This window comes from Eriocheir sinensis, chromosome 28 (assembly GCF_024679095.1).
Source record: "Eriocheir sinensis breed Jianghai 21 chromosome 28, ASM2467909v1, whole genome shotgun sequence".
Lineage (NCBI taxonomy): Eukaryota > Metazoa > Arthropoda > Malacostraca > Decapoda > Varunidae > Eriocheir > Eriocheir sinensis.
Window position 1 is genome coordinate 12,419,497 of NC_066536.1, and position 12,126 is coordinate 12,431,622.

General features: G+C 43.7%; 2 protein-coding genes across 2 annotated transcripts; both read right to left on the reverse strand.

Annotated features, from left to right (window-relative positions):
* Nucleotides 1-6,184: 6,184 nt before the first annotated feature.
* Nucleotides 6,185-8,049, reverse strand: LOC127004729 (uncharacterized). The gene is made up of 3 exons (XM_050872811.1): nucleotides 7,948-8,049; nucleotides 7,419-7,565; nucleotides 6,185-6,635 (listed from the first exon to the last, which is right to left on the reverse strand). The coding sequence occupies exons 2-3, from the start codon at nucleotides 7,563-7,565 to the stop codon at nucleotides 6,357-6,359; spliced, it is 426 nt and encodes a 141-aa protein (XP_050728768.1). The 5' UTR covers nucleotides 7,948-8,049; the 3' UTR covers nucleotides 6,185-6,356.
* A 2,572-nt stretch (nucleotides 8,050-10,621) lies between these two features.
* Nucleotides 10,622-11,785, reverse strand: LOC127004728 (uncharacterized). Its single transcript, XM_050872810.1, has 3 exons — nucleotides 11,648-11,785; nucleotides 11,296-11,445; nucleotides 10,622-11,048 (listed from the first exon to the last, which is right to left on the reverse strand). The coding sequence occupies exons 2-3, from the start codon at nucleotides 11,443-11,445 to the stop codon at nucleotides 10,770-10,772; spliced, it is 429 nt and encodes a 142-aa protein (XP_050728767.1). The 5' UTR covers nucleotides 11,648-11,785; the 3' UTR covers nucleotides 10,622-10,769.
* Between the last annotated feature and the right edge of the window lie 341 nt (nucleotides 11,786-12,126).

The window sequence follows — 12,126 nt, forward strand, 5'->3', positions numbered from 1 at the left end:
GGTTGATGGACACATTAAAAAAAAAAAAAAGAGGGGCGGGCTGGGTGAAGAGAGGGGAGGGGGATCAAGGCACACCGACCCGTCAACTCTCGGTTTCAGACATGCAGACCAGTGAGCATTTTTTTTATGATTGCCTCCCTCGGGCTGTGAAGTTAAGTCATAGGAGATGGTTACTGTCTTTCTCCTTACCGTCACTTAGGGCGTGTTCAACTGTCAACGCTCAGCTCTTGGATATTTTGATTTAGACAGAAACAGAAGCCACTCTAACTACGAAGATGTTTGTCCTCCGTCACTTATGCTCAGTCAAACCGTCAACGCTCTGCAACCCTGGCACTTTTCCACTAAATAAAACGTAAAAGTAGCTGCAAGAAGGTGTTTTGGGCAGTACTCTTTTCCATCATATACAAATAAAACCCACAATAACGCTAGTGGCTTGGACAACGCTATGTATTACTTTTAAGACGATACCCTTAACTTTACCATAACACAGCATCCACCCTCCTACCCACCCCTCACCTCCCATTATATCAGCTGGCAATAGATGAACAAGAGAGTAACGTGAAATGAGCACCCTCGCTACACTCTCTCTGCGCCAACCCGAGACCCTAGAATGCCATTAGCGAACGCAGTGGAGTCGCCTGCGGAAACTTCTCGACACCGATGCCAGAGTTCGCCTCACGTTAAGCAACTTTCAATCGCCGCAGTCACCCTCGCCTCCTGCTTCTACTTTCTCTTCGTGATCGTTCATTTCCTCCGCGCCCCACAGTGCCTCACATGACCCGTGGGACACTCTGAGGGCGCCCCAAGCAACGCCGCGTCCTGCCGGGTGATGCAACGCTGGTTCGCACTATATGGTTCTGTACTCCCTTCCCCATGTACACACGTAAAAGTTCCTGCACGTGGGGTGGGGGTGGGGGGTGGGGGGGGTAGGAGAGAGAGAGAGAGAGAGAGAGAGAGAGAGAGAGAGAGAGAGAGAGAGAGAGAGAGAGAGAGAGAGAACATAATTATACATACATACAAACATACAAACATACATACATACATAGACAATACATACATACATAGACAGACAGACAGACAGACAGACAAACAGACAGACAGACAGACAGACACACAGACAACCAGAAACAGACACACTGACAGACACAGACAAATCAACAGACAAACAAAAAGAGAAAGAGAGAAAGGCGGACAAACAGACACAACACTTCATCAGCAAGGGTCACGTGGCTGGGATCAAATACACTGAGCCTTTGCGTACACGTCGTTAATAGTGCCTAGGGTCATAAGAGACACTCGCCAAAGACCAACTCTCACCTCAAAAAAAAAAAAAAAAAAATATTGACCAGCGGCTGAGTTTTTTCTTCCTTGCACTTTCATTTTGCCCGCGTTTTGTGGTGTCATATTCTTAAACATTCCCGCGGCCAAGAACACACACTTAGATAACCAGGTTTCCGTAGGGGTTGTGTTAGTACTTCCACTGGTAGCTTTATGACCTTGATGGTAGTTCGACAATTCTTCTTTTTTTTTTTTTTTACAGCTAAGGAGACAGTTCAAGGGGGTAAAGAAAAATATAAAAAAAAAGCCCGCTACTTACTGCTCCTGAAAGAGGTCAAAGGAGTGGCCAAAAAGAGATAATAACGTTAAAAGCACTCACGAGAACCCGATTACCTTCCTTTCTGACCTCTGGAAATAGTTGATGTGAGAAGCGAAAGCGTCTTAGAATGTCAATCATAATTCTAAACAGTCTTGTGCTTCTATTTTCTCTTACGCTTTAAAACAACGAAAGTAGCAAATTATAATCACGGAAAATTACCCACTTGCTGAATCCATTACTCCTGACACTTGTACGTTTATGTTACAAGGTCTTTCTTTTTACGCTGTTCCCTTGAGTTCAATGCCAACTCATATCAGTGTCTGTCGGTCGGTGGGTCGGTCGGTTGGTCGGTCTCTCTCTCTCTCTCTCTCTCTCTCTCTCTCTCTGAACCCCTTCACTTGTCATTAGCTGCACTCACTATATTCATTTCTCTGTTATAGTTAAACCATTTCAAATACTCCGTTTGGGCGTTCGATTCCACGGGTCCTTTCCTCCCCTCTGTTCTGCCACACAGTCCCAACACCTATTTTTCCCACTCATATGTTACTTACAGGGAACATATGAGAGGAAGGGATAGGTGTTGGGACTGAGTGGCAGAGAAGAGGGGAGGAAGGGACCCGCGGAATTAACGCCTATATAGACTATTTGAAATGGATTGACTATATAGCTGTAGTGTGGCGCAAGTATGATAATAAGGTCGGTATTATAAGACGGTTTGACTTCTCACATCACCTATTTCTAAAGGTCAAAGATGGGGTCAGTCGGGTTGTAATGAGTGTTTCCTCAGGTTCATGGTACAGAAGAAGGGTCAAATTACCACCAGGGTCATAAAACTACTCCTGGAAATGCCAAAGAGGGGGTCAGTCGGGTTGTAATGACTGTTTCCTCAGGTTCATGGTACAGAAGAAGGGTCAAATTACCACCAGGGTCATAAAACTACTCCTGGAAATGCCAAAGATGGGGTCAGTCGGGTTGTAATGAGTGTTTCCTCAGGTTCATGGTACAGAGGAAGGGTCAAATTACCACCAGGGTCTTAAAACTACCCCTGGAAATGCCAAAGAGGGGGTCAGTCGGGTTGTAATGAGTGTTTCCTCAGGTTCATGGTACAGAAGAAGGGTCAAATTACCACCAGGGTCATAAAACTACCCCTGGAAATGCCAAAGAGGGGGTCAGTCGGGTTGTAATGAGTGTTTCCTCAGGTTCATGGTACAGAGGAAGGGTCAAATTACCACCAGGGTCTTAAAACTACCCCTGGAAATGCCCACAACTCCTTGGAAAGCCTTGTCAAATATGTGTTCTTGGGTGGCGAGATGTCTTATAATACGACCCTTGAAGTGTGGCAATTAAGTATGTTGAATTTTACGCAGGCGAAAAGCAGTTCAGATCCTCTTGTTGTTTGAGTTAGTAATGCCACTATGATTTTTGTTTACTAATTTTGGATCCTCACAAAACAAGATTCACACGAGCCATGCAACATTCATAAACCATATAAGAAAGGTATTTGTCCACTTTAATTTTTTTTTTTCCATGAGGTACTTGGTGCTTGACATCTTCCTCGACGCCAACTCTTCATGTTATGTTTTGTTAATGAGTCTGTGACCCTGACGAAACAGGCTTCTCACGCATCACGCAACATTAAATTTTCGGACAGACATACAGATCGGTTTTCTTAGACGTTTCCTTCTTTGTCATCAATAATTTCTAACAGCCAAAAAAGAGGTTAAACGCGTTACCATGAGCGTTTCTTTGCGTTCATGTTGCAGAAACTTTGTCAAACTACCACCAGGGTCATTTAAACTACCCATGGAAATGCCCACAAATCCTACGAAAGTCTTATTTATCTTTTTTTTTTACAGTAAGGGAGGCAGGTCAATGGCAAAAGCAAAAGAAGCAACCTTTTTTTTACGGCAAGGGAGGCAGCTCAAGGATTATAAGACAAAAATGTATGTACTTGAGAAAGGTTTAAGAATATGATGGTTAGTTTTTTGTCTGCTATTCTTTTTTCGCATAGACAGATCAGGGGTAATGGGGAAGACGACTCTATTCAGCCCAGTCAATCAACTAAATAAACACTGTGCAATCGTCACTTCACATTCTACGGCAAACTCACGCAGCTCACGGAAATGCACACGAACAGCCCCGCCCTCCTTCCCCCGCCCTCTGATGGTGGAAACATTTGCTGTGCCTTGAAGCAAAATACGCCAACCCCTGACACACACACACACACACACACACACACACACACACACACACACACACACACACACACACACACACACACGCACGCTTCCTTTCATATTGCTTTTCTTCTCTCTTTCCATATCGTATTCTTTGGTTTCTTCTTTACTTCGTTTTTTCTTTCTTTCTGTCTATTTTATCATTTTCTCCTCTTCCTCCTCCTCCCCCTTCTTCTCTTCTTTCTTCTCCAGTTTTCTATTCCACAATTATATTCTTTGATTTCTTCTTTATTTCTTTTTTTTATTCTTTCTGTCTCACCTTTATCATCTCCTCCTCCTCCTCCTCTCACATGATACGCTCTGTTAAACTCGACTATTTTCCACAATGGCTCATATATTTCAAATCAATAAAAGACAAAAATGATCACACACACATCATCAAAAACTCATAACTCTCAAGTATTTCGTTCACTGATTCGTAAACACAACAAAACACACACACACACAAAAAAGACAAACCATACAATTCGTGGTATACCAAATCCTCAATGACGTTTTCTCTTATGCAGTTTCCCTTTCTATAACTCTCCTTGTATAGTTTTTCCCCCAATAGGTATATATGAGTGCCTATGCCGCTATAAAATCCAACCTCTACATCCTTTTTTTATACTCTGCGTCGTAAAAACACTGCTAGAGAGACATGCAGTCAGCCTCGGCTCGCCACAACGGCAGTAAAAGCTCAAGGAAGAAGAAAATAACAAGAAAACGAGAGAAACAGAAAATGTGGACTGGGGAAACTATCTTATTTGGCTATCATGGAAACTCGGCGCCTGGTGAAGTCTACGTTTGTGACCCACCAGTTCTCATCATCCAGCTGATTAATAGTGGATTGGAAAAGGAGGAGGAGGAGGAAGAGGAGGAGGAGGAGGAGGAGGAGGTAATAAATAGCAGTAGTAATTTTAGTAGTAGTAGTAGTAGTAGTAGTAGTAGTAGTAGTAGTAACAATAATAAAACAACAACAATAATAATAATAATAATAATAATAATAATAATAATAATAATAATAATAATAATAATAATAATAATAATAATAATAATAATAATAATAATAATAATAATAATAATAATAATAATAATAATAATAATAATAATAATAATAATAATAATAATAATAATAATAATAATAATAATAATAATAATAATAATAATAATAATAATAATAATAATAATAATCAATAATAACAAAAAGAAAACAACAAAAATAAAAGCAACACACTTCATCCTCCTCTTCCTCTTCCTTCTCCTTATACGCTTCCCTGTTTTCCATCCATATTGCTTTTTTTCTCCTTCTTTATCATATTCTTTGATTTATTCTTTATTTCGTTTTTTTTTTATTCTTCCTATCTCTCCTTTATCATTTCCTCCTCATCATCATCATTATCATCTTCCACCTCCTCCTCCTCCTCCTCCTCCTCCTCCTCCTCCTCCTCCTCCTCCTCCTCCTCCTCCTCCTCCTCCTCTTTCTTTTTCTCCAGTTTTCTCTATTCCACTTTCATCTGCTTGTCTTATTTCTCTCAGTTCTTTTTTATCATAACTTTCTCTCTTGTTCTCTTTCTTTCACTCGTTAATTTCGTTTGTCAAATAATTTCCCTTTTTTCTTTGATTCACTCGGAAAACATCAGAGTAAGAGATAGAAAGAAAGACAGAATGTGGCCTTTCTTTCTTCCTTTCTTTCTCCCAGCCATGCGTTGCTGTTGAGCTGCCTGGTCGCTCTCAACCCTCTGAAGAAAAAGAGGAAGATACGTCGACCAATCGCCCACAAACAGAAGATTACGAAGTGATTTCTGTGAGGCAGCAAAGTGAGCAGCGTTGCCAGTGCCCGCGCCGCTGTTTTCCATGACGCTTTGGGCTATCTCTGAAAAGGCTCTGATGGGAGTGTTTGAAAGTCGTGGGTTGCGGATGCTCCTACATGACTCCTTTTAATGCTACAGATGATGCACCGTAGAATATTAAAGGTTAATTGATCATTCACGTCGGGGCATTCGCGGGATATTTTGGGCGTCGAAGGCCGCGGGTAACTACAACACTGTCTTGGTGAGGGACACTGCGTTAGATATGAAAGAGACGACAGGATGCAAGCTGGTATGGGCTGTTTCTTTGTGTTTTCCTTGGCTTTCCATAATAAAGTAAAGAAAGGTTGTTAAAGTTAAGGAGAGAAAGAAAACGTGTTATTGGGCTGCGTCACTAAGGCAGAAAAGGAGGTGGAGGAATTCATAGCAAGTCTCGAGATGCTAGGCTTGGATTCTGACGTGTGGGTAATTCACCACGGGCTGATCACGAGCTGGACTCGTTATCGCCATGTAGCTCTGTACCTCCGATCTCACAAAACATCCTAAACTATGATCAGGACTTCGTACACAGGCACATTTTTGTTTTATGTTTATTAGTTAACCATTAAACAGACAAAACAATAACTGGCCAGGAAAGGAAGTGTTGTAGCCACCGAGCAGCACAACCCTGAGAACGAGGAGCCTTCAAGTGGCATGCCCCGCCCCGCTTCGCCCCGCTCCTCCGTGCCGTCCTCAGTAGGGAGTGTACGGGGACTTGGGGCATTCCGTTATGTAGGACTCCTGGGTCTTGGTCACCGTCACGTACTGGGGCACGTACTCGGTCTTGTACTGAGTATTGTATTTAATGTCGGTCTTGGTGACGTAAGCGTACTCCTTGGTGTACAGAGTGGTGTAGACGTACTCGGGCACGTACTCTGTTGCGTAATCATTCTGGTACTTGGTGATGTACTCCGTGTGGTAGATCGGCGCAGGGACGTACTGCTCGTTGTAGAGCGTCTGGTAGATAGGGATCTGTGGAGACGTAAGTACATATCAACACGAGATCGAAAGGAGTATGCAAGAGGCCAGTCAGTTAATATACACTATACCCTAACAATCAGCCGATGATGGAGTGATCCCTTCCCATAGGTCAACAGACGAGAGAAGATGAGAGTAAAATCTAATATACACGACGTCTTTCTAAAAACCTTCTTAATATATTCATTTCTGGAACATTTTTGTTGTCTGATATTCATTCTTGGCATCTTCAGCTTTCCCCATCTTTCATATATAGGTCGCTGTTCTTGCTATACCTAGTGTCTCCATTTATTCCTATCATTCACGTCCCATTCCTCAAATCCCTTTGCTGACAAGTCTTCTTTTATGTAATCTATCCCCTGGCGATTCCTGGAGGCCTAGCACCCTTTATTTTAGCTATCCATGAATGTATCTATCGTTTCCTTCAAGGTGTTTATCGTATTCAACAAGACAACATCAGCCACGCAGAAGACAAGTCATTGCGGTGAAAGTCAAGACTCCCATGAAATACCCAAGAGGCCGGAGACAACTTACTATACAGTCAATATACACTATACCCTAATGATCAACCGATGATGGAGTGAGCTCTTCCCGTAAGTCAATGGACGAGAGAAGATGAGAGTAAAACTTTATATATACGACGTCTTTCTAAAAAACTTAATATATTCATCACGAAGCGACTCTGAGCTGTATATACAATCATTGCTGTTGCGTGCGGGTCCATTAACGAAGTCCTATGCATGCTAACTGACTCCTCTGCCGCCATCCCCCACTTACCTTCTTGATCACCGTCTCGTAGTGCGGCACCTGCTTGTAGTGTGTTTGGCAGCGTTGGCGACCCTTCAGGAAGCCGGGCTCGCCTGCAACAGCCGCCACCAGCACCAACAACGCCGCCACCGCCATGCTCACGCCGTGCGACACCATCTGCACGGGAAAACAATTGCTTACTAACACACACACACACACACACACACACACACACACACACACACACAACTGGAAACTTAGTATAACGATGCCCACGTGCTTTATTACGAACAACTATGTATTTCTAAGCAGTTCTAATTACCCGCCACACATCAAGAGCAAACATATACTTGCATACTCATGTCCAAGGTCTTCATTACAAACAGCTATGTGTATCTAGAGAACCCTAATAAGCCACAGTATATCATAAAAGGATATTCATTATTAATTATCATTTATATACTCATTAAAAATAATTATGTTCCTCCAGGTAATATTAATTGGACACAAAACAACAAACTAAATGTCGGACAATGTTCAAAACAGACGCGCTGGTTACCTTGAAGTTGTTTCCTTGGCGAGCCTCAGCTGGTCTCTGGCTCTGCCTCACACCGCCTACAGCTTATATGGCCGTGACTCGCCGCCCCGCCGCCGCCGCTACGCTGCTGGTGGTCATCCGCCTAAGACACGCCTTTCAATTTAACTAAGTGACTCTAGAAACATACTTCTGCAAACATTTGAAGATTACGCTACCCTCCGCCTGCCAACACGGCGACTTGCATAACACGTCATCAAATACATATCCAGGAAATTGTGCATCTGGAGAGGTATGCAAAAGTCATATTTCACGGCGCGCTAAGTGAAAGGGGCGAACAGGAAGGAAAATCTTGGGCAAACATCGTCACGCTCGTCACACAGGCGGTGCGTGGCCGGCTGACTGCACGTGCCCGCACCACCACCCACGCCTTCAGGCCCGCCAAGCTAAGTCCTCACCCCACCCCCAAGGGCCCCACCATGTGGTGGGTCTTATGCGTGCTGCTCTGCGCCGTGCCCTGCTGGTGCCACTCAGAAGTTCCCCTTAATCCCTTTCCCGGATGATAACCCAGATTTTTATTAGCATTTCTTCTTTCCTTTTTAGTATACTTTTCAATTCTCTCTCTCTCTCTCTCTCTCTCTCTCTCTCTCTCTCTCGGGGGCTTCGTGGTGCAGTGGTTAGCACACAACCGACAAAGCCCGGGTTCGATTCCCGGGAGGAGTGGAAAAATTTGGGCGACCTTTCCATTACCCTACGCCCCTGTCCACCCAGCAGTGAATGGGTACCAGATATTAATCGGGGGTTGTGTCCCGTCTCCTGGGATCTGTTCTTTTCTCCTATAATTCTTTCCCCTTCTGTCTCTCTCCGGCATATGACAACAGATGTTGCGCCGACTAAACGAAATTTTCCAATCTCTCTCTCTCTCTCTCTCTCTCTCTCTCTCTCTCTCTCTCTCCTCTTGAAATCCGATGGAAATAGAAAAAACAGCAACGTGAAAATTCATGTGGTTGCTTTGGTGGACTCGTATCGCAATTCTGTTCGCGTCATGATCTGAATTATATTTTGTCAGGTTAATTCTCTTTAGCAGACCATCTTCATTCCAGTGATTTTTTATATAGTATTTTCTCCTTCCTGTGACCTAAATTCCTTCAAAACGGTCAGTATTAAATCATCTCCGGATTACTTTTTATTTATTTTTTTGTCTGGCATACATTTTTGGCGTCTTCAGCTTGTCCCATCTTTCATATAGAGTCGCTGTTCCTGCTATGCCTATAATAGTGTCTCCATTTATTCCTATCATTCACGTCCCATTCCTCAACTCCCTTCGCTGCCAAGTCTTCCTTTATGCAGTCTATCCACCTTCTCCTCGGCCTCCCTCTTTTCCTTCTTCCTGCAACCTCCATCTCCAATAATCTTCGGCCCACGTAGTCCTCGCTTCTCCTCACCGCACCTCCGTACCACTGTAGTCTCATCTACTGGATCTTTCTTGACATTTCTACCGCCTTAGCTGTTCCACCGATTATATTTTCTTTTAGAGGAGCAGCATGTTGCCGCCATCTTTTGCACAGCCTTATATAGCCCTTGGTCTGACTTATTTTACTTTTTTTTACTAATTTCCACCTCTACAAAAATAACTGCAGTGCCCAGTTTTTTTTTCATTCACGAGTACTGCATTACCGTGTCCGTCTAAAAGGCTCATTAAAAACTAGAAACACTTATCCGACATGCATAAAAACCGTCCCGGTGTGGCCCGCCAGCTCTTGACACACATTTCAGCCGTGCCTCGCGTCTGTGCACCCTCGACGAGCCGCCACAGACCACCAGCCACAGACCGCCACCTGCTGCTTCCGTTTGCCGTTCGAGAGGCTCATCACGATTTGCTTTCGAATTTCAGAATCGAGAGGTAGTATTGCTTACTCCAGTTTTCTGCCCATTAGTTTTCTAGTCGACAGTCAAGCACCGGCTCGATACCTTTCCCTTTGATCAAAGTTTCTAGTATAAGAATCTCACTATTATTTTTTATTTAAGCTGCACAAAGACAAATTAACGTCTCCGACATAAACAACTCTTTATACTGCAGATGTATATATTTGTCATGCAAATCATAACTTAAAAGTAAAATTACGCACAATAATAGTGTAAAGAAAGACAAGAAAGTGTGAAGACTGACCATTAGTAAAAGCTTACATTGAACTGTTGGATGACAGACCCAGAAGGAACAAACAGAATGACTCGCAACAGTTAAAGAAAGAGAGGAGAAAGCATTGTGAAAAAAGATTAGAAAACGTAAACATCAAAATATTTAAATCATCGAACAAAAAAACGTTTATGGCTGCCGGGCCGTCACAGCTAAGCCAACACGCGGGGTCCCGTTATGGCAATATCTCCGGGCTCTTATAAACGCAGAATACTTGAGAATGTGCGTTTTTACTATCATATTTATCAATTTAACGACAACTGGTCGGGAGCGTTGTGTTGAGGCCGACAAGCAGCAGTTGACGCCACCCTAAAGTACATTAAAAAGAAAAGAAAAGGAGAATATCTAAACCAGTATGTGTATTTACAGTTATATTTATTAGTTCAACATACAACAGACAAAACAATAAGTGGTCGGGAAAGGATTGTGTTCAGGCCAACAAGCAGCGGTCGCCACTATCCTAAAATTCGAGGTAAAAGAGGTAATACTTAAACCACTGTGTGTATTTACAATTATCTTTATTAGTTCAACATACAACAGACAAAACAATAACTGGCCGGGGAAGGAAGAGTGTGCAAGCCAACAAGCAGCAGTCACCAGGGTCTCAATGAGTCTTGCCCTGCCGCTCCTGGCCCTCGACGCCCCCTACTTAGTAAGCGTTGTAGGGGTCCTTGGGGCAGACGGTCTTGTAGACCTGCTGGGTCTTGTACACCGTCTCGTACTGGGGGACGTACTTGGTCTGGTACTGGGTCTGGTACTGCACGTCATTCTTGGTGATGTACTCGACGTCTGTGTTGTAGACCGATTTGGTGACGTACTTGGGCACGTACTTGGTCTCGTACTGCTTCTCGTACTTGGTCTCGTACACCGTGTGGTGGATGGGCTGGGGCACCACCTTCTCCTTGTAGATTGTGTGGTACACCGGCAGCTGCGACACGAGGCATTCATTAGTAACAGAGTAAAACTATTACAGCACTGCAGACAAGGCTGGTGCTCTCGTTAATGATGAAAGTTGGATATTTTTACATGACGTTCTTTAAAAACGCTTAATTCAAAATTCATATAAATCGAGAGATAACTGCTCTTAATGTAATTGAACTAAACCCTTCTTTTCACCTAGCAAGTGAACATGGGAGCTAAGGAAGGACGAACTGGATCACAGTAAAAAGGCTCACCTTGTTGACCACAGTCTTGTATACGGGGACGTAGCGGACGTGTGGGCGGCAGCGACCCTTGACCTTGAAGCCCGGCTCGGCGGTCACTGCCGCCAGCACCAGCACCAGCACCACTACCACCACACTCACGCCACGGGACATCATCATCATCTTGTCGATAAGGAAATAATAAATTAAACTTTGTATGGAAAAAAAATAACATCTTTTTAAAGCTCTTGCCATCCCCTTACCCTTAAGAAAGGAAACCTTCATATAGAATAATTATATCATTTATATGAACACAATGTTTCAACCACACTATTAACTACAAAATGTTGCTGCTCAAAGGAACAGAAGGAAGATGCGCTGTTACCTTGAGGGTTGTTTCCTTGGCGAGCCTCAGCTGGTCTCTGGCGCTGCTTCCCGCCCCCACAACTTATAAAGCCGTGACTCGCCGCCTGCCCGCCGTTGCCGCCGCCCCGCCCCGGCCGCTGCGCCGCTGGTGGCCATTCGCCTAACGCGCGGCTTTCCACCCAATATGGTACTTTCATCACGATCCCTCCGTCAATATTTGCAGATTACAGAATGGACTTTTACTAGCCCGAAAGTGAACTGACTGGCACCTTTGTTTTCTGTATCATGTATGTATAGTTGCTGGATATTTTACCATCAGCACTGAAAAAAAAAATGGCATACAGGCCTTACCGTGTAATTGAGAGTGAAAGTGGCCGTCAGTAAAGAAGCGTTCTGGCAAACAGTTAAGCTCTTCCTCGTGTTATCAGAGCAGCACTGGAAGCCGCGGAACCCCACGATGATTTAGCACTGTTAAAATGCGGAAGTTACTTGGAATTG